At 56.4% G+C, this 26,452-nt stretch overlaps 2 protein-coding genes across 4 annotated transcripts; one reads left to right on the top strand and one right to left on the bottom strand.

Moving 5' to 3' along the window:
- Nucleotides 1-460: 460 nt before the first annotated feature.
- CDC42EP1 (CDC42 effector protein 1) lies at nt 461-8,715 on the top strand. The gene is made up of 3 exons (XM_075501124.1): nt 461-698; nt 4,275-5,167; nt 6,221-8,715. Exons 2-3 carry the CDS (start codon nt 4,726-4,728, stop codon nt 7,024-7,026), a joined length of 1,248 nt encoding a protein of 415 aa, XP_075357239.1. The 5' UTR covers nt 461-698; nt 4,275-4,725; the 3' UTR covers nt 7,027-8,715.
- A 1,039-nt stretch (nt 8,716-9,754) lies between these two features.
- On the bottom strand, nt 9,755-26,452 carry LGALS2 (galectin 2). Of its 3 annotated transcripts, XM_075501123.1 has the most exons (5): nt 25,974-26,149; nt 18,500-18,635; nt 11,801-11,883; nt 11,349-11,508; nt 9,755-10,235 (listed from the first exon to the last, which is right to left on the bottom strand). In XM_075501123.1, the coding sequence occupies exons 3-5, from the start codon at nt 11,854-11,856 to the stop codon at nt 10,089-10,091; spliced, it is 363 nt and encodes a 120-aa protein (XP_075357238.1). In that variant the 5' UTR covers nt 11,857-11,883; nt 18,500-18,635; nt 25,974-26,149; the 3' UTR covers nt 9,755-10,088. The 3 variants fall into 3 exon arrangements, with proteins under 3 accessions (XP_075357238.1, XP_075357233.1, XP_075357224.1); XM_075501118.1 differs by lacking the exons at nt 18,500-18,635; nt 25,974-26,149 and adding an exon at nt 26,226-26,452 and having other exon boundaries at nt 9,756-10,235; XM_075501109.1 differs by lacking the exon at nt 18,500-18,635 and having other exon boundaries at nt 9,757-10,235; nt 25,974-26,147.

Here is a 26,452-nt window from a genome sequence, read left to right as displayed (position 1 = left end):
CTGTTATGCTGCTAACACTCCACCCAGCGCTACCCACAGGTCCTGGCATGGCTGCCCACCCCCAGACCCCACTCCTGGTTGGCATTCCTCCATCACAGGCACTGGGGACTTCCCATCCAGTGCGGGGTGGGATGACTCCGTGTGATACAGGAGGGGGTCACACACACAGGGGGCAAACTCCTTTCCTTTGCTCCCCGGCCAGGCTCCCCTAACCATGTTAGCCGGTGACCTGGGCTCCCCCCTTCCCCCAAATCCATAGAAGCGGGCGCCCGGGAGCGGGAGGCAGCCGATGCTGGAGGACGGGAAATGGCACTGGGGAAGCAGGGGGCGGGGGGGAGCAGCAGAGAAGTTCCTGAAGTTTTCTGTCCTGGATAGTTGGAATAAATCTCATTTTCTCTGGTCTCCTTGCCGAGGCGAGGATTGGCTCGGCAGTGCTGCAGCCCGCCCTCCTCCTTCCCACGTCCCCTCCCCGCCAGCTTCGCTCCCTCTCTCCCGTGGCATCGGGGCGTCAGCCTGGGAGAGCCAGCCTTGGGGGGACAGCCGTGGGAAAAAGGGGGGGCACGCCTCCCCTTTCTCCCCCCTGCTCCAGGACGCAGAGCCGGTAACCCTCGGAGAAAGTTGTGGGGGCCCACGGGGAAGTGTCTCCCAACTTTTCGGCGGACGACGGGAAAAAAAATAATAACCCTGGTTCAGAAGAGGTAAATCCTGAAAGTTTTGATTCCTCAGTTTGTAGAGCTGGGGGGGGGGGGGGGGGGGCGGGTCAGAAGCAGAAGGAAAAGGGTGGAGAGGGTGGTAGGAGAGGGGAGATGCGGGAGGGGTAGCAAGGCGATGGAGACGGGGAGGATGGCGAAAAAGAAAGGGAGAAGAAGGCAGGAATGCAACAGGAAACCGGGAGGAAGGAAAGCGGGAGTGAGGAGAGAGGAGACAGGCCGGGGGGGATCCAGGAGAGAAAGGGCGCAAGGAGGGGGTCCCAAGGGTGGGGGAAGGCAGCAAGGCACCCCCCTCCCACACCCCACTCTGGATACCCCTCGAAGCCCCACAGGCTCTCGGCACCTCGATTTTGGGGGTTTGGAGGAAGAAAGGGAGCGCTTTTGGGCAAGGGGGCAGGGAGAGGATGGCTGGAAACCGCCCGCCTTTGGAGCCCGGCCTCCCTCCACGTCCCAGCGCGTCTGCTTGGAAAAATACCCTTGTTATACGGAGAAATATAACTATATATATATATAGCAGCTGGTAGCACGGGAGTCAGACTCAGGCTTGTCCGCCTACTGCCCGGCACTGCTCCAGGGGAACTGGAAGAGGCCCAGCCCAGCCAGCCAAGCCCCTTTCCCCCTTCCCCAAAAGCCTGTCCCTGCCGGCTTTCCCCATCCTAGAACAGTGACCCAATGGGGGAGCCTCTGCCTCCCTTCCTCCGGGGAAAGGGAGGTTTTTCGGCACTCAGGACGGCTGGGAAAGCCTTCCTGGCCGCCCACAGCCATTTCCACCCACTCTTTCCCCTGTTGAGACCACCCCAAACATCTCCTCGCCCTCTTTTGGAGTATGTCCCCTTGGGGGGGGGGGGGGGGGGGGGGGAGCTTTAAGGAGAGGAGGAGGAGGGAAGAGGCTGCTCTCAGCAGCTCCAGCCAACTAGACATCTGGATTATTTTCCCCCCCTTTCTGGTTTCCGCTCTTCCCAGCAAGCAGAACATCTCTGGCCATTCCTGGCGAGTGGAAAACCAGTGGAAACCAGCTGAACTTGGGGGGAAATCGGGGAGGCCAGGCTGGGAGGAGGAGGAGGAGGAGGATGTGCCAGCGGTTGGTCTTTGAGGGCAGGGGGCTTCCCAGAGGAGGCAAGGAGGGAGCCGGGGAGAGGATGCCGGGGAAGGGGAGGTCGGGACAGGCTGCGGGCTCGCCATGCCAGGGGCTGGCAAACGCAGCAGACTGCCGGATGGAAGCAGCCAGACGGACGGGTGGCCAGACTGGGGGTCCCCTTGCCCAGTGGAGGGAAGGAGAGCGCACGGGTCACCCTTTGCCTGCAGAATCACGAGTTTCCCTGGCATGGAGGAGTCCGCTTGGGTGGAGGGGAGGGCTCAAAGGGGCACGGCCGGCAGGGACACGAACCGGGGCAGAGGAAAGGAGGAAAAAGGGGGAGATTGGAAGGAGAAAAAGCCCAGCAGGCCTGCCAGAAACCTGCCATCCAGGTAGGGTTGGGCACTAGCTGCCTCCCTCCCTCCCTCCCTCCCTCCCTCCTCTCCCAGCGCCTGCTGCCTGCCAGCAGGCAGGGAGAGCCTGGGGCAAGGAGGTGCTGGCTTGCGTCCCTGTGGTGGCCAAGGGACAAGGAAGGAGAAACACTTTCCTCCTCCCGGCTCCCTGCTCAATAGTTCTCCGGGCAGGGAGCAAGGGGATGCTCTCCTCTCACATCCCCCCTTCCCTTGCCTCCCCACCCCGTCCCCAGGGTGACGCCAGCCCCAGTCCCCCGCAGCAGTATGCAGGGCAGCTCTGCTGTGTGGGGGACCTGGGGTGGGGGTTCCACCCCTGAGAGTAGCCCTGCCCGGTGCAGCACGTGCTGAAGGGCACAGTCCCCACTTTGGGTCTCTGAGGGCCTCCAACGTGCAGAGGGAAAGGAAAACTCGCGGGCTGTAACTCGCCTAATACCCTCTCCCAGGGTCACACGCCTTCCTGGGGGACCCGAGGACAGCTCAAAAACGGGGTCGCATCTCTCTCCCTGTGGTTCCAAGCCCCCCGTTGTGCTGCAGGGACCACCCCAGTGGTTTTCTTGCGCTCCAGGAGAGCCCTGACCCAGTGGCTATGGGTGGGCTTCTGCCAGAGAGAGGAAATTCCTCCCCACTTGTCCTCCCGCCCCAAATCTGCCACGTGCCTGGCCCGGCCCGGCCGCGAGGCAGCACCGCATGGCCTCCGTGAGCAGGAGGCAGACGTGGGCAGCGCGAGCCAGGGAGCTGGAGGCCAGCAGGAAGCCAACCTGCCGCTGTCCCCGCTGCCACCGGCCGCTGCCACCATGGGAGGCAGCGAATGGTGCCGGGAGCTCCGGGGGAGGTTTGTTTTCCCTTCCCCGGGCATTAACCCCTGGCAGATAAGAGGGGCCCCGGGTGAGCAAACAAGGCCAGGGCAAGGCAAAAAACACGTGTAGCCAGCCAGGAGAGCAGCTTCATGTCCAGGGCTCCCCCTCGCCCGAGGCTTTGCCACCCTGGCACCACCTGACTGCTCCGAGGTGACACGGGGACCCGCAGGGGAGGCAGGCGGTGTGGCGGGGGGAGACAGAAGAGCCACGCAGCGATGGGGGTCCCGGCACATGGGGACCGAGGTATGCAAGGCTCCCGCGTCTCCTCTTGGCATGCTGCCCTCCGCAGCCGGCCCTGCTGAAGGGACCCAGCTCCATCCCGTTCCCCCAGCTCCTGAGTGGGGACTGAGCCCAGGCGGGGACATGTCCCCAGGTGGGCACCTGGGCCACTGATGCTCTGAGGTGCCCCGTGTCCCGAATCCTCTCCTTTCGCCAACCCGCCCTCTCCCCCTTGCCACACACACCGGCGGGGGATCTGCTGATCCGAGCGTCCTCCCCGCTGACCGGGGAGGTCATCGCCCTGCCATCGTGCGCCCAGCCGCTCCCTCCTCGCCTGGTGCCTCCGGGACCTGCCTGCGTGCAGGGACCCCTCCCGCCTTCTCCTCCGAACTCGAGCAATCACCTCCCTTGCCGTGCCTCAGTTTCCCTTGCCTGCAAAGCAGCTGCCCTCCCTGCACCCCCGGCTCCCTGCTGCTCCGGCATGTCTGCCCAGCACCCGGGGACCCAGCCAGAGGAGGACAAACAAACCAATATACAAATATTGCATTTTCCCTCTCCGCCACCCCTCCTCCCCAAAGCACGTGGTCCCCAGGCCTCACCCTCTCCCCAAGGGTTCATCTGAATAGCAAAAAGGAGGGAGAGGTTTCTCGCCCCAGGAGCCCAGGCAGCCGGGCAGGGCACTGCTCCGGGAGGAGGTGCTGCCCGGGAGGGAAATCCTCAGCCTGCGTTGCGGCATGGGTCCGGCAAAGCTGCTTTGCAGGCAGGGGAAACTGAGGCACGCCAAGTGAGGTCAGAGGGGTAAGGAAGAGCATGTGTTTTGCAGGGAAAGCCTTTTTCTTCCTCCCCAAGAGGAGGGCCAGGCGAGGGGGACAGCCAGTAGCAACCTCCCCACTGTTGCTCGTGCCGCCTTTAACCTCCCCAGCCAGCCCCGGGGGTGCAGCCGACACCTGGTTGGGAAAATCCTCTCCAAGGGCTTCACCATTCCTCTTATCTTGTTTAGGTGGCCGACGAGGGGAACAAGGCGCTTGCCCTGCCAGCCCACCCCAAGCTCCCGTCACCCACTGCCCCATCTGTGACCGGCTCCTGCTCATCCAGTGGCAGCAGAAGACAGTGGATTAACCCCTAAGCCCACGGCCAGACGCAGCTTCCAGCGACCTCTGCAGCACCAGGGGTGACCCCAGACATCCCCTGGGGACACCTCCACGCCACCACCGTCCTCGCCACCGGGGACGTACCTGCTGCCGGTGATTTCATGAGCGCAACGTAGTGCAGGGAAGCAGGGGGACAGGCACCCTTCCCACCTGCTGAAAGCCAAGGTGACGTGAGCCGTTCCCCCAGGAGCATAGGAGCAGGAGCGATGGGGATGTGACAGGCCACCCCAGTACTGGAAGCCCAGTGAGGGCTGGTTTTGGGGGCTTTTTCAAAGGTGGAGGTGAGGTGAGGGGTGCAACATGAGCCTGGGGAAGCTGCCGGTGCTCAGCTGGGTGTCAGGCTCCCACGGCAAGCGGCGGCTGAAGTCGGAGCTGACGCCGGACATGATCAGCCCACCGCTGGGGGACTTTCGGCACACCATGCACGTGGGGCGCGGTGGGGATGTCTTCGGGGACACCTCTTTTCTCAGCAACCATGGCAGGGCCGACACGGCCAAAGCCAACAACTTCTTTGCCCGGACACTGCGGCATGTCCGCCGGACGCCGCTGAGGAGCCGGGGCGGTGGGGGCCAAGCGGGAGCATCGCCCGCCCCCCCAGCCGTCTCGCCCATCATCAAGAATGCCGTCTCGCTGCCGCAGCTCAACGAGGGGATGTACGACAGCGGCGGCAGCCGGGGCTTGACCAGCAAGTTCTCCTTCAAAAGTGCCTCCAACAGCTTCTCCAAAACGCACCAGACCTATGGTGAGTGAAGCGCGGGACAGAGGCTAGCGCCCAGGCACAGTGCATCCTCCGCAGCCCTTCTCCATCGCTCCATGCCTCAGTTTCCCCACTGAGGGACTTTAGGCTCTCAGCAGAGACAGGACGTTTAAGAGTCCCCAGTCCTGGTAATCCCTGTGAGGAGATAACCCTAACCTTGCTTTCAACCATGGTCCTTGCTCCTGCCCTTGGAAGGTCTCCTCCCAGGGTGCCCCCCAAAGTGGGCCATGGATGGTTTCTCCTCCTCGCCGCCCCCCCATAGCCCCACGCAGCTGGCAGCCTGTGGGGAGTAGTTGTAAGGGGGTGCCCCCATCTCCCCCCAGCCCTACACCTTTCCCATGAGCAGCCTCGCCGAGGAAGCCAAGAGGGTGCTGGGGCAGTGGGGCAATGCCCACACCAAGGTTGCAAGGTCAAGGGGACCCATGGCACGGCCTTCCCCACCTCCATGCAGATGCTCTAACCTTGTCCCTAGCTGTGCCAACTCCTCCATCTCCACGTGTTCCTCAAGGGACTCCATCCCCCCCTTCCCCATTGTGCCCACATCCCTCCCGGCCGGTTGGGGTCTAGGAGGAACCTTTGGGGAAGGGTTGTGGGAAGGACGGGATGGGACGGGACAGCTGGGTGGCTCTTCTGCGGCCTCACAGCACTGGGCTGTGGCTCAGCTTTTCCCCAGGGAGGGAGGCTTGGAGCAGAGGGTTTCGGGGGGATCTGGGAGACCTGCAGCAGCCGGGGGACGTGGCTGGGCTCAGAGGGAAAGACAAGCTGAGGCAATGCTGCCATCTCCTGGTCCCACCTGCCTGGCTCAGCCCCCACCAGAATCTTACCAAGCCCAGAGCCCACCTGGAGACCCTCTGCTGTAACTCTGGGCTTTGGAGATGTCCGCACAGACACTGGCCTGTCCTTTAGAGGCCAGTGCCACTGACGGGAGCGTGACCTGCACCACTTTGGTGGCAGTGTCCCTTGTCCCCCGCAGACGTAAGGCAGGCTTCCTCCCACCTACCCGTCCCCCCCTCACCAGCCATCCCTTCTGCCTCGCAGGGCTGGAGTCCGGGTTTTGCACCATCCCTCGTGTCCCTCGCTTGGAAAAGACCCAAGAGAGCACCTTCCCTGGGGAAGCAGAGCTGAAGCGCTCGGACTCCCTGCTCTCCTTCCGCCTGGACCTGGGGCCCTCCCTCATGAGCGAGCTCCTCCAGGTGATGAGCTTCTCCGAAACCAATGGGAGCGAGGTGGGGGAGGATGGCCCAGACCTCCCGTGTGGTGAGGGGACCAAGGACGGGGTCCCTCCAGCATCCTATGGAGAGGACAAGGCAACATCCAGCTTCTGGGACCGCTCCGGGCAGAGCAGCCTGTCGAGGGCCAGCTCGCTGCTGGGACTGTCGGTCCGTGCCAACGGAGAGGCACACGCCATCGAGGGCACTGGAGAGGACTCTGCCTGGGCTTCGGGGCCAGGGGCAGCACCCAGAGGGACCCCACGGCAGGGGCACTGGAACGACTGCACCATCGAGGCGGGAGAGTTTGACCGGGCAGCCCAGGTCCTGGCCCGCCATTATGGTGGGACCAGCACCCCGCGGAGCTCGGAGAAGGGTGAGGGTCCCCGGCAGGCCCGGACGCAGACCCTGTGGGAGAGCCCCAGCAGCAACTCATGGAGGTCGCAAGTGACAGGGGAGAGCCAGTCCCCTGAGGCCACCTGGAACCAAGGAGAGGAGGAGGAGGAGGATGAGGAGGAGGAGGAGGAGGAGGCCAAGCTCTCCAGCCTGCAGGGGGGGTACACTGGTGCCCGGGAGGGGCGCAGCAATTCCTTTGAGTACGCCGATGAGGAGGAGGACGACGAAGTCAAGGTGTGAACGGCCATCCCTCCCATCACGGCCCCCCACCAGAGGCACCGGTGCTGGGGTCTTCACCCTCCTCCCTGTTCCCCACCCTCCGGCGCCAACGTCGACAGCAGACCCAGTGGGCGACCTCCTTGCCAAGCTGGGGCACTGGGTGGGCAGTGGGGGGCAGGAGGAGAGCCCATCTCCCGGGGGGCTCCCCAGGGCTGGGCCAGGCTGCTGCCGCGGGTGAGGACTGTGCATCACAGCACTGGGCATTGCAGCCCTTCCCTGGCCTCGCTGCCATTAGATGCCAAAGGGACATTCCCATGTGCCAAAGAAACCCCAAACCCCGTCCCACCCCATCTGGTTCCCCTGCTACCCTCTCTCCCATCCTTCAGCCTGGCCCTGCCAGCATGTCCGGGGACGTGCCCCAACCTCCCACCAAAGCCCCCCAGCCACCCTCTGCACTGGCATGGGTGCCCTCCTGGAGATATTCCTACCAATAGCTCTGGCACCTCGGGGATGGGGGCATCCCCAGCTCCAGCTGGTGCGAGACCTTCCCGTATAGCACATCTATCTACCAGGGGAGGTCAGCTGGGGGCTCAAGGGGCAGGCAAGCCTACAGAGCTGGGCTTTCTCTTTTCCCCTCAAAAAAAAAAAAAAAAAAAAAAAAAAAGCCATGAGCTCAGTGTTAAGGAGGTGAGAGCAGGCACAGAGATAATTGCAGGAGTCTTTCCACTTGCCTCCTGCTGCTGAGCATCACTTAGGACATCTCCTTTTCCCTACCCGCATCCCGTTGCAGTAGGGAGGGGAGAAACTTCTTGGCTGGCTGGAGGCAGGGTTGTCAGGACACCAAAATCTGCAGTTTGGGCCCTAAAAATCCCTTCCCCTCGCCTTGGAACAAGGAGACTCCCTCTCTGCAGCTACTCAGTCTGTGCCACCCCTTCTCCATCCTCACCCCTCTCTCCCCATTCCCCACGTGCACACCCCTCTTTCCAGCGCGCCCCCTTCCAGGGGTACACGTGGAGGACAGCTAATGCCCCTTGCCAAGCGGCCCTGGGTGACGCGGCCACCCTGGAACGAGCTGCCCCCCACGCTGCCCCGCATGCAAACAGGCCCTCACAGAAGCGCCTTTGTGCCATGGCGTGGAGCTGAGATGCTCGGGGGCTGAGGTCACCAGAGGGACCCTCACAGGACCCCCCTTGTTCTCCAGGACAGGAGGGGGTGTGCGGTGGGGGGAGATGCTGGGCAGTGGCTGCAGGGCTCCGCTCCCACGCGGCTCACCCGCCACACGGCTGCTTCTGGCAGGGAGCTCTTCAGAGCAGAATAAAGAGGCTCCAGCGTGCACGTGTTGTACGTGGGAGTGCCACGCGCAGTCAGGCCATCAACGTTACGGGCAGGCCCATCTCCCCCAGCCTCCCCAGGCAGCTGCCTCACGCTGGCCAGCAGCAGCGAGCTGGGGCGGGCAGCAGCTTCAAGGAGTCCCCCAGCTCTGGCCACTGGCACCCAGCAGGATCAGCCTTTGCCACCGCTGCTCCCTCCGGGACGGGGACCCTGGCTCTCAAGACGAGGTCTCCCCGTCCTCCACTTCCCAGACAGTAACACAAGCTCCAGACCAAAGACCCACATCCGTGGAATATCCTTTGTGCCTCCACTCTGTATCCCATGCACTTATTATTGTCCTTATTAAAGCAGTTTTGATACTAGCTTCTCCTCTGGTACCTCCCCTCAGCTGCAGCGACCTTATCATATTCCTTGCTATGTCTGCCAGTGCCCCAGCTGCAAAATCCCATCCTCTCCACTCTCAGCAGGATTTTCCAGCACCTCTGGGATCCCTGAATTAACTAGCCCGGTACCTTGCCGCTCACCATGGCTAACACAGAAAGCAACCTCCTATCCACCCGGCCCCGCGTAGCACGCAGGAGGGTGCAAAGCTTCCTCTCCAGCCTGGCAATGATTCACTCGCAGCCTGAAGCAGATCAGTACCCTTCCCAAAGCTGGCTACAGCCCTCCCAGCCCATCAGACATCTTCTGCCTGTGCTCTCAGGCAGCAGCAAGTCCCATGGGTTGGGCAGTGAGGAAGTGGAGAGGGAGGGGAGGGGCTGCCACCTTGCCTTAGACCAGGCTCTCCATAAGATGCTCTTCTACTCTGCTCTCCTCCCACCCAGCCTAAAGTGCCCCGATGTTTGCTGTCACACATCGGTCTCACTTGAGGCTGGTGAGATACTTTTTAATTAGAGCAGCAGCATCTGATAATCAGCACTAATTGCCTGTAGTCCCATGCAAAGGACACAGACCAGTAGGTGCTAAGCCACGTAACCCAGCCCAAACCCCATCCTCCCTCCCCACTGCCTTCCCCCGCCCCACTTTCGTTGAGCAGAGTTCGGTGTGGAAATGTCAGAGTAATGGGTAACCCAGCTGGAATGTGCCAGCAGATAAGTGAGGTGAGATAAGGGAGAAAGTCAGAGGAGACAACTCCTTATCGATGGCAGGAATGCTGGCTCAGGGGCACACATGTGCTGCCCTCCCCGTGCCACCGCTTCGTGTGGTACCGCTCCTGCAGGAGGACAAGCCACCCCTTCCTCCTGCCTGCTGGCTGCGACAGCAGCCAAGAGGAACCCATCAAACCCATGCCCTGAGGTTCCCAAACCTAACATTTAATTATGTGCTTTTGTGGCACGAAATGCCACATCGAATGCCACATCACTCATGTCAACGCTTTTCTTCCCTTTATTCCCTCCCTCCCTCCCAAAAATTCGGGTGCAGGAAGAAATGGTGCATTGTGAAGAGATTACACAATCATTCCCGGAGCAATCACAGTGTCCTCCCTCCTCCTGAACCCCACCTACAGTCTGCTTTGCCCTACCTACTATCAGTTCAACCCCACATCCTGGTCTGACCTGGGAAAGCACCTGGCGTTATCTGGGAGCTATTTCCATCCAACAGGGGCTCCTTTCCTGTTGGTGGAAAAACCTTGGACTTTGTCGGTGTCTCGCACAGAGCCACAGAGCCAGAGATCTCACAGAAGCCAAAGCAGCTGGAGCAAGCACTCTCCCACTGCTTGGGTTTTTATTAGAGCTAGGAAGCAGCGCCCATCACTCCAGCTTGAAGGAGGTGACCCTGAAGCCTCCCTTGACGCTCATGTAGCTGATCTTGTTGTAGCTGTGCCGGTTGGGGAATTCCACTTCATGCCTATCTGGTAGTTTCACTAGGAATTTGTCTGCCAGCATTTCAATGATGATCTGGGAGAAGAGAGGGGAGGAAGGGCAGGAATTGGGGACAAGGAGGATATTAGGAGGTAATCATCCAGGCAAAAGGCCTGACTTACACGTGAGGGTCAGACCTGGTTCTTACAGCCTTAAGCAAGGTGCTGGGCGTTGAGCTCAGGATGATGCAGGAAATGAGCAGCTGATATTGACCCTAGATACCAGCTCAAGGGTCTGAGCTGGCATCTAGACTATGACCTGGGGAGAGGATCTCTCCTGGGGCTGTCTCAGCTACTCAGATTGTAAACTCAGAGCAATTAAACCCAAGTGTATCTTTATACGCCACGTGGCTTAGCTCTGCCCTGAACAGGGCAGAATAAACCTGGCACACCAACGCCCTCACCGGGACCTAGAAAAAGGAGCTTCGCTGATAAACACGCACAAGCAGACAGGACAAGAATCCATTGCTGATTATTGCAAATTAAAGGGATCATTCCCCAAAGCCATCATCTAGCCACTCCTTCTCCAAGAGTCAGCCATGACTGGGGAAACAAGCTTCCTCTCCACAGCAATAGGAACAGGACTGCTCCTAAATGCAGCCCAGCATGTGATGTCTTGGGACATCAGATGGGGTGAGACAGCAACTAGGACAGCATCCCCGGCAGGAGGAGAGGGAGGATAGATTGGCAGTGTGGATCCAGGAGTAGTGAGGACAGAAGAGCTGAGGGAGAGGTTTTTGGACATTGCTCCAAATTCTGGGTTGCCTTAAAGCCCGTGTTTGCATAGGATGGAATTAGGGAGAGAAATAAGGTAGAGAGCAGCAAAATCCAGCTTCTTGGAGCCCCCCTTCACCTTCATACGTGCCCCTGGTGCACTCACCTGCTGGGCAGGTATGGGGCACAGGAAGCACTTACAAAGCCTGAGACAGACAAGGCTCACGCAAAGTTCCCAGAGGAAGCGCTGGGGTTTTGGAGGAGGAGTGGAAATGGCAGTCAGGACCAAAAACCCAGAGGATGAGGATGAGGGGCTGTCAGGACAGAGCAGGAGGCATTGGATGGGACTGGGAGGACTAGGGTATGGGAATCTGCTAACAAGGGGCTTCCCCACACACACACCTCCTACAACCCCATGCCAGCACAGACCCCTCACCTTGACAGTGGAGCCCCTGGAGAAACAGAAGTGGTTATCACGATGCTCTGTCTGCCAGGCTTTGGAGCACTTCGAGTTGCAGACGATGACAGACTCATTGAAGCGGGGATTGAAGTGAAATGCCAGATCTGAGGAGCTGCAGCCAAGATTGATGCTGAAGCTGTGGGTGAACAGTAGGAAGGTCAGCCGCACAGGCAAGGACAGGGTCTTGGAAGACCTGAGATCCAACACACAGCTCTGCACCCAATTCCTCCACCAGTGTTGCAGGTGCTTAATGCCTCCTGTTTCCTCATTCTGCTCAGGAAACGGGGGAGTTTGCATGGTGGTGGCATAGGGACTCCCCTAACACTGAGCTATGCTCACACTTTTTGTACCTGGTGTCCTTGGAAAACCACCTCCCTCTGCAGCCCACCTTCAGTCCTGGCAATTCGAGGTGGTTTCCTTGTACTTACCTGTCAGCATCATCGGATATCTTGCCTTTGACCTTCAGGATGTTCCCAGTCTTCATATCCAGGTTGAAGATTTCAAATTTTTCCTAAGGCAGAGAGAAAAATAGTCAGTGGGGCTCCTTCAGCCATTCCTCCCCTGCCACCGCAAATGAGAGGGTGCTCCTTGGAGAAGGTGCCCCAGCCAGGAGAACATCTACTGCTCTCAGCTGGTGTTCCTCTCATGGCCAAAACCCCTCTGTGCTGGAAGTCTTGCATGGGCTTCTCACTCAGTAAGGGAAGAGCGGGCTGAGTGAAGCCAGCAAGTGAGAAAAGACATCAGAGAGAGAGGAGATGAAAACAGGCTTGTCCTCAGCAGAAGGAAAGGAGAGCACCACAGCAGAGATACAAAGAGGATTAAAGCAGAGAGGCACAACCAAGGGTTTGGTGGGCAGCATTGCCTGCAGCCCAAGAAACGCAAGTGGTGAGAGCAGAGGTGGCTGTGGCTTGCCGGTCCCTCACTCAGCCTTGCTGAGCTGGGGACCCTGGGTGACAGAGGACAGGAGTAGCAGCCCTTACAGCCATCTTTCTCAGAGAGCAGAGTAACCAGGCAGGGAGCCACCAGCAATTTAGCCCAGAAACATTTCGCACGGACTTTACATCCCTAGACTTCCTTGTGGCTTACACATTAACAGCACCCCTGCCTCTGCAAGGCCCCACCAACCGTCAGGAGACTGATCCAAAGAAATAGCTTCCCTATGTATACTTCCTCTAATTAGGGACTTCAGGAGATTTAACCAATTCCCAGCCTCCTCGGTGGGCTCTCACTGGAGGGACCACCACACACAGCCCCTAGGGGTGCTACTCCAGACACACAGACACACAGCTACTCCAACCACATAGGACAAGCGTCTTCCCAGCTGGTCATAGAGGTCTGACCTCCATGTTCACTTCTATGTTCACTTCTTTTCTGCATGTAACAGCTCAGCCAAAAGAAGCATCCCAGTTCCTTCCTTTTGTGGCAGGGGGTAGCTTCAAAATCCACACCAGCACACCATAGTGGTCCCCACATCCCTCCCCACGGTGCTCTGAGGAAGGGCTCCAAGGGGTCAGAGGAGAGGGCAGCCAACACAAACCCTTCAGATTACATGAGCAGTGAACAGTCCATTGCAGGAGTGACATGAGTGGCATCCCAGCTCCTTCCTTTCTCATGGCTCTCGATTCAGGCCCAGCTGCCTGGGTTGCACTAGCAATATGTGGGAGCTCTCTGCAACCTCCCATCCAAGCTCCATCGAGACCCAAACCTTTTAGCTTGAGGAGCCATGCACATCAGGTTCAATAGTCCCATCCTCCCTAACTCCGAGACATGGGAATGTTGTCCTCACAGGGGAGCATCACCCCTGCTGTATTCTTCCCAGGTAAGAGCTACAAGTCAGTAGACAGCGTCCCAGATTTGGCTGAACAAATTGGTGGTGTTTTGCCAGACTCCAGGATTCAGCAGGAAAGTGAGAGGGAGGAGGAGGCCAAGGCTCAGGAGACCAGCAGTCCCTCAGCCCCCCTCCCAAGCCCTGCAGAGAACAGCTGAATACAGTCATCCTGCTGCTGCACAGCCAGCTGGGAGACAGCTTCTGCCCTTCCCCAAAACCTCCTGAAGCAAGCAGAGGTAAGCGCTGATAAGCACTCCTTCTCCAGAGGTGCTTCCTGTTAGCAGGGGGTCATAAAGCCCAGCAGGCTTGGGAAATTTGTTTGCTCTTGAGGTCACTGAACCTGTTGGTGGAAACTCCCTGGGCTGAGCATGGCGCCAGCAGGAGCAGGTGCTGGGGATGGTGGTTTCTGGCATTGGGTCTGTTTCCCATTGTGCTGCTGTTTCCCACCCGCACACACCTTCACATCACCCTGCTTCCCCCACAGCCATCCCAGGGAGAACACAGAGCCCAGAGTCCCCCTCTCAAAATATCAGAGCATCCCACTGGCTATGACAGATTTCTCTTTCCAGCAACTCACGTTGTCCCTTTGCAGGGACACGGGCAGTCCCCGACACAAAAAGACACTGTTCGCATAGCCACCATCAGGGTTAGTTATCTGAACTCACTTTAAGCCAGCGGGGAGAAACAAACACTTCTAGGGCTCAAAAGATTACATCCCAAGACAAACCCTAAATTCAGTCAGAAAAATCCTGTCCTGCGTGGCTGGCCAAGGTGATACAGTAATGTTGTGGCAGAGACAAGACCCAGGTCCCAGGCCAGCAACATAGAAGGAGCCTTCCTCCCACTTCCCACACTGACCAGACAGAAACATCGCTCTCACTGGGATTATCCACTGATCCCACTGGCAGACCATGAGGCTACCCAGGAGGGAGAGAAGCATGTGTCTGAGGGATGGGGAAAAGTACCCGCGCAGAGAGTTATGTGCAGAGCTGCAAGTATCACGGATGTGAGAACATGCAGGGAGGGAGACTGGCAGGAAAGAGGAACGAGCTGCTCAGAGAGGGGCCATGAGATTTTATCGAGATAACATTAACCCCCCTCCTACAATGCTCAGCAGGGGCGTTCACCCCCCTTTTATTTGCCACTGGGAACAATAGTGGGAAACCAGGCAGCAACTCTGCCAGCGCTGGCGACTTCCTTTGTCTGACCATGCAGAGGCTCAGCTCTGCAGACACCAGCCCTGTGCAGATGGCCTCTCTGATGCAGGGGTACGAGCTCCCCACATAGGAAGGGGCTGAGACTCTAGGGACCCCAGAAGAGCCGAAATTCTCCAGTGCAATTGGAGGTGGCGATTGGGGTGATGAAAGGAGGGTGAAGGGGGCAGGTTGATACTTTCCTGCAGACACTGCAAAGCAGAAAGCCTGGGGAAATGGTGATATGATGCAAACGTAAATCCCAAAGAAAGAGGAAATCCGGCTAAAGGGCATCTGCAAAGGAGGTGGAGGGTCTGTGCAGCAAGGAAAATATAAGCAATGGTCGTGGAACCTGGCAGCCACCTGTGCAAGGGATCTAGGAACCCTTCACTCCCAGAGAGATGATCCCGTAATAGGGTACCTGCCTAGGAGTGCCTCTCCAGGGCCCCGTATAGATGTTCATCCTGGCTGGAAGGCACTTGGTCTGTACTGGTGTGGAACGCCCATGTTCACACTGCTGGCACCAGAGGAGGCTTTGCTGCATTCCCAGAGGGTGCCTTGGGACAGCAGAGACCTCACAAGCAGTCACTGGTACGAGGGCCTCGTGAAATGTGGCAGCTCCATTTGCAGAGATCCCTGCATAAGGTAGGTTTTGGGGTTAAGAGTCCTTTCCAGCCTTCCTGCTAGTCCTGGGGAGATCTCAGGCCACCAGGAGCATCCATGGGATCTCAGGACCCTCAGGGTGGCTCCAGATAGCAGGACCTCATGTACCATAGCCTGGAGCCACCACCGCTACCACAGGGCACCCACACAGCTGCTGAGAACAGACTGAATGCCACCCTCCCCAGCAGGCTGCCAATATCCTCGGCAGCATCATTGCTGGCAGCAGTATTTATTTTCTTTTCTTACTCAGGCAGGAGGTAAGGCAGCTAGGTGTGAAGCCCTGAGGAAAACCACAGACTTCCCCACTTCCCAGCCAAGGTAGCCCAACTGTGCTAGCTGTGAGAGGTTTCTCAGGGCCTTCTGTGGCAGGGGGAAGCCCCCAAAATCCACACCAGCACACCCAAATTGTCCCCACCATCCCTCCCAACAGTGCTCTGAGGAAGGGCTTCAAGGGGCTCAGAGGACAGGGCAGCCAACGCGTCCTCTTTAGATGACACAAGCTATGAATAGTCCTTCGCAGGAGTGACATGGGTCTTCACCAGACATGATGCTCAGCCCAGAAGGGAAGACAGAGAGAAGGGAAGGCAAGGTGGCCATGCCAGCTGCAGGAACACCTCAAACCAAGCCCTCCTGTGAGAAGAGGCAAGAGATCCCCTTAGCACCCTAATGAAAGGCTGTGGTTTCAGCTTGGTGCTAATTAGTGGCACCAGAAGAGGATACTGGCAGGGGAAAAGGCACCTGTCCCATTTTGCACTCAAGGCACCAGGGAGCCTGTGCTGCAGACCAGGCATCAGTGTCTGCTCAAGGCAAAGGGAGCTGGAGAGAGCAACCGTGCATTCTTTCTCGGAGTAGCAGCTGCTCACTCTGCTATTATTTCCTACTGCTTCATATAATTTGTACTCCACAGCAAGCTATTGTCCCTTTCCACTGGCTATTTATTTCCTTGAATAGCCTCTGGGGAAGGATTTCAGTGCGGGAGTAAAGAAAAAAGAAAAACTCCACACAATAAATATTGAGCGGTGACCTGATTTAAACCGTGTTCTCTGACCTTATGTGGGCCCTGGTTGCGGTTCCTCCTGGCAGTTGCGATTAAGCCACGTTTCTGACCCAGTTTCCCCCTTTTATGAAGCCTAGCGGGGAATGCTCCCTGCCTTAGAGGGCTGTGGGGTGGATTTCAATAAGCTGAGCTCTGGATTTTCAGAGGCCAGGGCTCAGGACAGGACCAAGAAGAGGCTTCCATCACCTCCTGATGGAGCTGCTCAGTCCTCCTCCTGCCAGTCACAAAAATTCCCAGATAGGTTTGATGGGACCAGTTTCCCCTTTAGTCAAGAGGTGCTGGTTTGCCTCTCAGCAGATAGTGCTGCAACCTTCACCCAACCAACCCCTAAGCTCTGAAAGCCAGCCAGCTTCCTAACGGAGGAGGACCAAGAGAACAAAACGTACTTACCTCAGCCAGACACTGAGGTAAGCAGGAGACTGGATAAGCAGGTCTGTGGATCTAGAGGGCGTGTACAGGAGAGGGTTGTCCAGGAGATGCAGGAGAAGCCAAGGCAATGATGAGCACAAGGAAACTGGTGCCCATGAGCACTAACCTCCTGCCTAAAAGGTTAACCAGAGTGGGACAGCTCCTCTAAGGGAAGGCATTGAAGTCTCCACATTCGGATCAACTAAAATGGGAAGGAGCAAAGGACTGGAGGTGAATCTCCTGCTACCCCTCATGCCCCAGCTCCCTGACAGTGTGTCATCCAGAGCCCCTGTGGGAAGCATCAAAGGAGCATCCATGCTCTGAACCTGGGGGCAAGGGATTAGAGGCCATCAGCGTCCAGTGGGCTCTCCACCAGCATCACCCTGCTTCATCTGTAGGGTGCAATTTCTCTTCCTTAGGATGTGGGGAATAAGGAGCAGGAAGGACAAAGCTAGCCAAAGAGCTAAAATGTGGAAAAATCCCACCTTTCTTCAGGGCTAGGGGCAGCAGTGGAGGGAAACTGCACCAAGCAGTGGAGCAGATCAAGAGCACAGGGGAGGGGGGTAGCCTCAGACTCCATCTCTCCCCCTACTCTACCAGAAAGGCGGTGGTGACACAGTGACTGGCATCTCCCATCTCCATGGGGAGCTCAAATGCACTCTGATGGATGGTTTCCATCCCCAGGGCCAAGTTATGTCCTTATAGCTTTGCAGGGGATATCTCTCTCCGGCAGCTCTGAAGTCTGTGGCAACACTTTTGTATGCTACGAGTTGTGCACAGAGAGGGGAGAAAGGTAGTTCATGTGCATGGGAGCCAGCTCAAGGCATCAGGGCCATTTCATTAACCCAAGCAGCCAGATGAGTCACATCTTACGGGTCCTCAGCTTGCCTGAGGGGCAGGAGAACAAACCAAACCGGCAGAGGGTGGGGAAGGGAGGTCAGAGGACTGATTACATGCCACCCAGTTCCGTTTCCAGCCTTCATTTCTGTAATTCTTTCCCTCATGGGGGCATGCCAGGAATGTGGGTTGTGGGAAAGGCTTTCAAAAACATGCCTGCAGATAAAAATGCGCTTGTGTTGAAAGCTTCCCTACTGGCAAAGAGAAGATGCATAGAAGGCTCATGGCTTCCCCCTCGCCTGGACTTTTGGGATCTCCCAGCTTTACCCAGACTTGCTGGATGAGACATTATTAGCTTAATGTGAAAAGGATCTTCCAAAGAGCTCTCCACAAAGGATCAGCTTCATGAGGTCCTATGCTCCACTGGCATCTTACACCAAAAGATTAAGATCTCCAACATCTTTATCTTACCATTGAGTAAGGAAAATGGCAGCCCCCTCATCTTGCACATGGGGAAATTGAAGCACAGATAACCAAGTTCACATCCAAAAAAACCTCCTCTTGTTTAGATTCTCATCTTAAAGCTCCCATGGACAGATTTAATAAATAAATAAATAAATAATCTAGCATTGCAAACCTGTCCTAGAAGCTAAAAGGAAGCTGGGCTCCCTTGGCTAATGCAGCTTGAGTATCAGAGATGCTGATCTCTCACCACACCATCTACTATCTACAGGAGGTACTGAGGCATTCTGTGCCTCTGAAAAAAATCAGCCCTTGGGTGGGTCCAATTAAGTCTGAAAACCAGAGGCATTCAAAATGAACGGACACCTTCCAACAGTGGAAGCCAGGGGACTTCCGAGATGCCCCAAGCCCAACTCCACTGACTTCAAGGGGATCATTTCCCACAACAAAGACAGTATGAGGCCAGCTGGCTGGAACTCGAATAAGCACAAACGAAATGCAGCATTGCACCATACACAAAAGGTCCATGGGGACCTCCCTCCATTGAGCTCCGAGCAGCCATCCCAGATTCAACCCCACAGGACAGCAAAGGCATGCAGCGAGAGCGACTGCCGAGTCCCCAGGCGCAGTGGTCCATGCCGCACAGGGAGAACAAGGCTGCTGGCACTGCACGACTCACTTTGAGTGTTTCTCACGGGCTCCAGCACTGAGCCCAGGCGGGTTGGACAACTCTGAGGACTTGCAGGAATCCTTCAGACAAGCAGAATCGGTCTGAGTCACACGCACAGGGCGCAATGCCAAGGGTGGCTCATCCACTGGAAAAAAAAAAAGAAAGAGAAAGAAATGCTAAGGGAGAAATAGCAAGTTTTGAAAAGCCACAAGAATTAACAGCTCATGGGCTGGAAAGAAGGGAAGCAAAAAAAAAAGGTCTGTTCTCCCATGCTCATGTCACTAAAGCCAAGTATCCCTCATCCCCGCAGGGAAGCAGCAAGCCACCTTACCACCCATCAGCTTTGAGAGGGTCTGAAGGGGCGACCCACCCTGGATCTAAGGCCATGGCTGAGGTCTGAAGAGGAAGGGGTTGTCAAGTCAAAACTATCTGTTGCTCCAAAATCAGCTTGAATAAACTCCCTTTGATGGCCCTGCAAAATGAAACGGTGAAAACCAAACCAGATGGAAATGGGAAAGAAAAGCTGCCAAAAAAAGGGAATCCAAATCCCGAAATGACTGACTTGGTGTAGGAAATGGACATCTAAAGAGAGAACTGCAGGCATCTGAAGGAGACCTAAGAAAAGACGAGGCCCACACAACTGACTCTCCCTGTTCCTCTCCTCTCCCCTTCCAGAGGGAAAGGCACCAGAAATACATGAACCCATGGACCTTCAGAGTGAGCCACAGGGAAGAGAGCTGAGCCTGACCTGCTGCAGGAGCTCCAAGGTCAACCAAAGTGCAGAGGAGATCCCAATGCTCACTGGCACAAGGAGTGCTAAATTACTTTTTCCCTGCTTCCCAGTGAGGAACTACAGCCATAGCCTTGCTTAGACTTGCCACCGGGGTGAAGGAGCTTTCAAAACCAGCACCTGAGCCTTCTGGGTCATGGCACTGCCCAGAGATGTTTCATCTCCACACAGTACTGCAGGGAGTAGGGCAGCAGCTGCTTTGCGCTGCTGGGACACCTCATCTCCCTTTCCCAGCACTATACTGGGCGCTAAGGGACACCCCGTGCATTTGAGGACACCCTGTTTTGCCGACCAGTCCCATATGGGCATCCTGTCCCTCCTCTGGACTGCTCTTGTGAGCCTCTACTCCTGTTTCTGACCCATCCCACGTAGCCAGTAGTACATAAGCCCTCACTTGACCACAGTGGATGTTTATTTTGCATTCCCAGCAGTTGTGCTAGGCTGTTTGTCCTCTCTGGCTCTCATTCCCTTCCCTCCAGTTTGTGCCTCTTCCTGCTGTCCTTATTTTCCCCACCACTGGCAACACACCTGGGCCAGAACCTGGCTGTGTCTCTCTGGCTGCCCCCAGGTTTCTTCGCACTGCTCCCCCCTACAGTCCCCCAGCAGCAAAGCAGACACCAGGCTTTAACTGCATTCAGATTCCTACATGGAAAAGGCTTGCTCCCGAGAGGGGAAAAGGGTATTACAAACTAAATGCTTTGAACACGACTCACACGAGAAAAATCTTTATCATATCCCAGGCTGAATAGCCCCAAACACGTTGCCATTCACCGCACAACAAACAGACTTGCCAAGCCAGGAGATCTGATAAGGACAATGCGAGGAGGACCGATGGCTGCAACTGCCAGGCAAGTTCCTATCCGCACGCCGATAGCTTGTATCTTCTGTCAAGATGGGACACGCATCAACATCTGCTGCACAACAGCAGGGAAAAGCTAGTGGAGACCTGCTCTCTGGTCCTGAACATGCACGTAGCACTCCTTACAACACCATCCCTGAGGAACATCTCTATTACTCACTAGGTCTCATTAAGAAAGGGGTAGGAATCTTTCCTGAACAGCTCCGGCAGAGACGCAGCTCCCCAGGGACCCAGCTCAGGATGAGCTGAAGAGTGCTTAGTGCCTGCTCCGGGCACCAGCAAGCAGCTGGCCCACTGCAGGAGCAGCACGGCAGCTTGAGGACAGCTGGAGGGAAGCGGTCTCATAGCCCACTCTTAAGCCACACTGTGACACCATTGCTTTGAACCCCATCAACTCCCAGCATGCATCCTCCTCCCAAAATTCAGCCAGAGCACCGCTACGGGGAGGCGAGCTAGTCAAGATGGAAAGCTACGCTGAGCGAGGAGGGAGGTGGAAAGACGAGCAGCCTCTGCTGGGAGCATCTCCTCCTTCTGCACAGAGAGGGGGGACTTGGGCTGCAAATTGGGGACAGCAAAGGTGCAACGTGGTTGTGGTGAGACCCAGAATGTGGACACTGCCTTCGAAATGCCAGCTGGGCTGAGGGGAACAGCAGCGTGCCACTTGAATGCAGCCCCTCCAGGCAGAGACCGTTTGGATGTGCCCAGAGGTGTGCACCTGATCCTTCTCCTGGCTGGGGGACTTGTCTGTCAGCAGCACATTAAATGGGGGATACACGAGCTCTGCCCCGTTCTGCTCCCCGAGTTCCCAAACCTGATGTAGTCTGAGGTGGCGGCGGAAGCAGGACAGAGTTGTGCATGCATGGGAAGCCCTTGCAGAATTGTGTGCTCCGTGAGCAACAAGACAGGCTCCTCATTCTGCCTGCCCGAGGCAGGAGAGCCAGAGGGGCAAATTCAACATGTCTGTGCACCCAGGCCTCTCTGATCCCTGCATCCAGGAGCTGGCCCCCACACCCACATGACCTCATGCGCTCAGGCAACATTTCGTCATCGCATCTCTCCCACTCCACAAGGCAGAAGGTCAAATGCAACCAGTGATCCATAGCACAGGGTGTAGGACACTGAGTCACAACCCTATGTTCAGCCGTGCCCAGCAGACAGAACGTTTCCCAGTTTCAGTCTGGCGCGCACACTCCCACCCCACACGCTCACCTACAACCTGTTGCGTAACATTTCCCACCTTCAGAGAGGGAAAAAGTGGAAAATTAGGTGGTAAATATGCAGGCTGCAGGGGACTGCACTTCAAAAGCCTGCCTTCAGAGAGACCTGGGCTTACAGGGTGTAGCCGTTTCGCTCTTGGCCCCAAAAGCAAGGAGCAGGGCACAGCTCCCATCCGTGGGGTTAAACACTCGGTGACACCAAGGCTCTGTCGGGAACAGTCCCCAGTCCACCCTGTCCCACAGCCAGGCCTGGGCACTGCGGCACTGCTAGCTGGTGCAGCCCAAAACCACGCCAGGGAGGGTGCTAACAACCGCACGGCGTGAGCCATCATCCCAAGGCAGCACTCAGGCCTGGCCCTGCTCCTGTTGCATTTACTAAGACAGACAAAGCCAGAGGGACCGGAAAGGAGCCTACAAAAGGCCAGGTCCGCCCTTGGGAAATCTGCGTACACAGACTCTCCATCTTCCCCCTCCTCCTGAGTTGCATTTTCTTTTTTATTCCTAACCCCATGTCTGCTATGCCCTGGCACTGGGTTCACTCCGCCCTGCTGCTCCTTGCCACCGTCAAAAGCGGGGCTGAAGCTGGCTGCGGTGCCAAGCAGCAGAGGCCGAGCAGCCAGGCTGGAGGGAGAGAGCCGCCGGACTGCCTCCTCCTGCTGTTTCACAGTCCAGACTTAAGCCAGCGCTGAAGTTTCCTAGGGAACCTGAGGCAGCTGCAGCCAAAGCAGGATCGCTGGCAATGGGGGATTTTCAAACCAGGGCCAAAAACCATCTATTCAAGCTCACCAGCTGCCAAACCTGAGCCAGCTGCACAGCCGAGAGCACGTGCATTCAGTGCCGGGGCACCCCGCAGCAGGAATGCCTCCTCCCTGTGCTGTGTTGTAAACGAGAGGCTGCACACGGCTGTGTCTGAGCTCCCCGGGTGGCTGCTACACTAAACATCCCCGGCAAACGCTTCGCTAAGTCACACTTCGTTGTCGCCGCAATGCAGGGATGTATTCATCATCCAGGCTTGGGGATTTGCTGCAGTTGGGCTCCCTGATTTGCTCCAGGATGCCTAGTTTTGTGGCTGATCTCAGCTCAGATCATGCTTGGATGCCCATGAAAAATGCCTTTGCAATAGGATTTTTCTCCTTCTCCCTCCTGCTGTTCTTTAGAGCCAAACTGTATCTCAGCAAAACCCAGGCTCTTAAACAATTTTTTTCCCCAATACTTGCGCTTTCTAATGACGCCCCTTCCATCTGCTATCGATAACACAGCAAGTCAGGGCTAGAGCGAGAATGGGTGAATCTGTTCACCTTTTCAAGCACCTCTCTCAACACCTGAATCCCGAGTGCACTGTATTGGTTCCAGTCTGGAGCTGATCTCACCAGTGGTGCGGCGAATGACTTCATCTAGGCTCCCTCTTGCGGGCTCGGGGCCTTTGATGCTCACTTCAGCCCCATAAATTTAAGCAGCACTCTCCAACCTGGCAGGTCTTCCTCTCCCTGTTCTGTTTTTGGCTTACCCAGATACGTAACCTATCAGCCCCCAAGCCATGGCTATGACTAGGGCTTCTGTCCTGTCGGTTTTCTTTCATCTTTGCCTGCTACTGATACTGTTCCTCATCAGCAAGAGCATTCCCATGTTCTCAGAGCATCCCCTGACTGCCCTGGCCTCTCTTGGGAAGACGCTATTGGCAACAGCAAATCCAGCTGAGCCTTCCCCAGAGGCTAACGAGGCACTGCCACTCCCTACACTGGCCAGGGGGGCACTGCCGCCCACACGGTCGAGGGATCAAGACACTCCCTGAGTTGCCCAGTCTGGAAGGAGGGCTCGAACACAAGGAAGCAGCAAGCTGCACAGCTCACCTCTAACTCTGGTATTTGCTTCTCTGGCTTGCTCGTCTCGCTGAGCCAGTTGTTCTAATGACAGAACCACTGTGGAAAAGAAATTTAGTGTACAGAGGTCAAGGCAATTCCCCAAAGGAAGCAACTGCAATTATCCCCATGCTAACGACCAGGGAAACTGAGGCAGCGAGCATAGATCTGCATTTCCTTGAGTCTTGCTCCGAGACATGTTTAATTGCAGAGATCTAACCAGCAGGTTTTCTATTCCCTTATCCAGCATCCTGTTTCCTCATTCTGCTCCTGTAGTTGTAGAAAGATGCCTTTGATCACCGGGGATAGGTCTTCCTACAGTGAAAAGGGAAATGCTGAAAGAAATGGAAGGGAGCAATCCTGGTGGATGACTGCATACCACAAGAAAGTGCTGCATATGAAAGGGAAGAAGACATTTCCTATTAGATTAAAGGAGCTCAAACCTGCTCTCCCTCTAGAGAAGTATGCAACTATATACTTACGTCTCTAATTGCAACCCTCCGCTGGGAAAGGTGCTTAGAAGTATTGCAAAAGGAAGGAGATTAGCCAAGGTCAGGGAATAGAGGGCTGCAAATCCAGAGGATTGCGTAAGAGGTGCGTGATCCAAGGTGATGTAAGGAGAGGTGCTGCCAGCCCTGTTCTAAGAGAAAGTAGCAGAGGTAAAACTGAGCCAAAAACCCAGGAACTGGCTGCTGCAGTCAGCCAGAGCAGGAAAACAAGAAAAGGGAACAAAAGACCGCAGTACCGAGCTTCAGGAAAGTGAAGGTCTCCAGCAGAACGCCTTGCCAAGGAAAGAGGAATGTGACAGGGGAAAGGGAACCTCACGTCACGGGCCAGAGCCGACAACCCAGCAGGAAGTGCACAAAAGCTCTCGCTGCCACACACAAGCGCATCTGAAAAACATTGCAGGGTTCGCATAAACACACAAGGCAGAGAAACCAAACAAACGTTGGGACAGAGCGAGGGTGATGAGGCAGTTCTGGCTGGCTGAAGACGACCTGGTGGGTGGAAAACCCCTCTCCCAGGCGACTCAGCCACTCCTGCAAGGCCGCCTTCCCTTCCTGACCTAGGGGGACTTCGCCTGTTTTGCGATTCACCTCGACTGTACAGGCAGCAAGCGCATTTGCTAAGCCCAGGCTGATCAGGCAGGGCTCTCCTGCCTGCTGCTGCCCTCTGCGGGACAGCCTGCTGCAGGGCCTGCCACACCTGGGATCCCGCACACCTCTGACAGCACAAGCGTCCCTTTCGCCAGCATGCCAACTACCAGGCCTCCGGCTTGCGTGTAATCACTTTCCTCTGCAACTGGCTACGAGCTAATTATAGTTCCAGTACTTTCATTCTGGAGCGGTATTAATTACAACATGGAGCGTCTCACTCCATCCAAACCTAGTTTGGGATTGCAGCTGTCGGTAAAAATAAATCAAGAGACAGGAGAAAGGTTTTTCTCACACATCATCTAACCACTGTTACAGGGAGCAAAATTCAGACTCAGATCTCTCTTTTTGTTGCACTTAGGGTCCTTGTTATATGGAAAGCAGAGGTAACCAAAGGGAAAAGAGACTCCTAAATCTATGAGAAGTAAAAGCAAGGTTTGAAAGGCCGCTGCTGACACAACTGTTATGCATGAGTTCACTCGCCATTGTTTGCAACCAGCTGAAAAGAGGTGCAGCCTTCCATTCGTCCTGGACTTGCTAACCACTGGGTGTTGCCAAAGAGAGGAAAATAAACAACCTCCAGACTCAAACGCATCAAAACCTGAGCAAAAGGGGGCTGTGAAGCACCAGGCTGAAAAACCACTCCTTCAGAGGCATCGCTTTGTGGGTTGGAGAGAAGAGATGTATGTATGCCTTCTACACAGATCCTACATGACCTAGAAGAGCAATATCTAGGCCTCAGTCTCCTAAAGATGACTTAAGGATTCTCAGGAAAATCAAAGAGGTAGTAGTGACAGGCAAGGCTGACTCATAAGATTAAAATAACTCATGTAAAACGTGCCTGAACACAGCAGAGTGAAGGATGTGACAATTTTCTATGAAAGGCACTTAAAAAAGGCTTTGTGATTCAAGGCTGTAACAGTTAAAAAAAGAATTACATTCAAGTGCCAAAAAGTACCTTTTAATGGCCAAAAAATCCCCCCCAAAACAATGGCTATACATAAGGAAAAGACATTAGGCATGACATCAGGGCAGTTCCCTCGTCTGCCATCTGCAGGATTAGCTCTGTAAATGAGTAACCCAACACAGGACCACTCTGACTCAGACCTCCGTCCCCAGGATTAGACGCTTTAAGGCTGAATAGACTGTATCATACTCCAGCTCTTATCATGGAGGCTCTGGCAGGGCCAGCCCCCTGGGCAGCTTTGAGCATCAGCACTGATGAGGCGCACCAGGCACTCTTCAAACAGGTGGAGGCCTACGCTCCCCAAGGGTCATCGAGTTGGCACCTTTCACCGCTGTTATTTCAAAAGAAGGAGGAAAAAAACCCAAACAACAAAAGCCATAAATCACCACAGACACGCTGTTCCTTCCAAGACCACTGGAGCACAGAGAAAACAAGCGGTATTAAGTGTCACAGTTAGGGCTGGCCTAGATTACCAGAGCTGCAAGGAGAAAGAGGACAAATGGAGCGTATATTCCTGGAGCCCTTATTTATTTTCAGGGCTTCACACACCACCACCCCCCCCCAGCTGCTCAGCCAGGCCAGAGAAGGCCAGGCCCCGCCAGGAAAAGACCAGCTGCTATTTAAAGACGACTCTGACCACGGCATGGGGCTCGAGTTCCTAAAACAGCCGCTCCTGCCCCGAGACGCCGTCCGCACAGCGGCGAAGGCCTGAGGAGAGGCACCGAGGCCCGGCCGTCACAGGGGCCGGGGCCGGGGCCCCGCTCCCCTCAGGGACGGGCGGGCGCGCACCGCGCATGCGCCGGAGCCGGCGGGCTCGTGTCCTTTTAAAGGACACGCGGCTCCCCCTGGAGGCGGAAGTGCCAGGTCTCCATACCGGAAGTGGCCTCACCTGCCAGTACGAGGGCTCTTCCGGGAAGGGCTAGGTCGGCTTGTTTCCGCGCGGCGGCAGGTTTCCGGCGCTCTGGCTTGCTCTACTCTCGCTCCCTCTCTATGCCCTTCTCCTGGAGGTCTTCCGCTTCCTTCCCCATCCCGCGCCTTTCTTTCCCCTGCGCGGTGACCTCTGTGCTGGATCGGGGGTGCGCTTCGGCAGGGGGCGCCGTGGGCGCGGGGGCGGCG

The sequence above is a fragment of the Mycteria americana genome, chromosome 1, assembly GCF_035582795.1.
Source record: "Mycteria americana isolate JAX WOST 10 ecotype Jacksonville Zoo and Gardens chromosome 1, USCA_MyAme_1.0, whole genome shotgun sequence".
In the NCBI taxonomy this organism is placed as follows: Eukaryota; Metazoa; Chordata; class Aves; order Ciconiiformes; family Ciconiidae; genus Mycteria; species Mycteria americana.
Note: the sequence above shows the minus strand (reverse complement) of the source record. Positions and strands in the feature narration are given on the sequence as shown.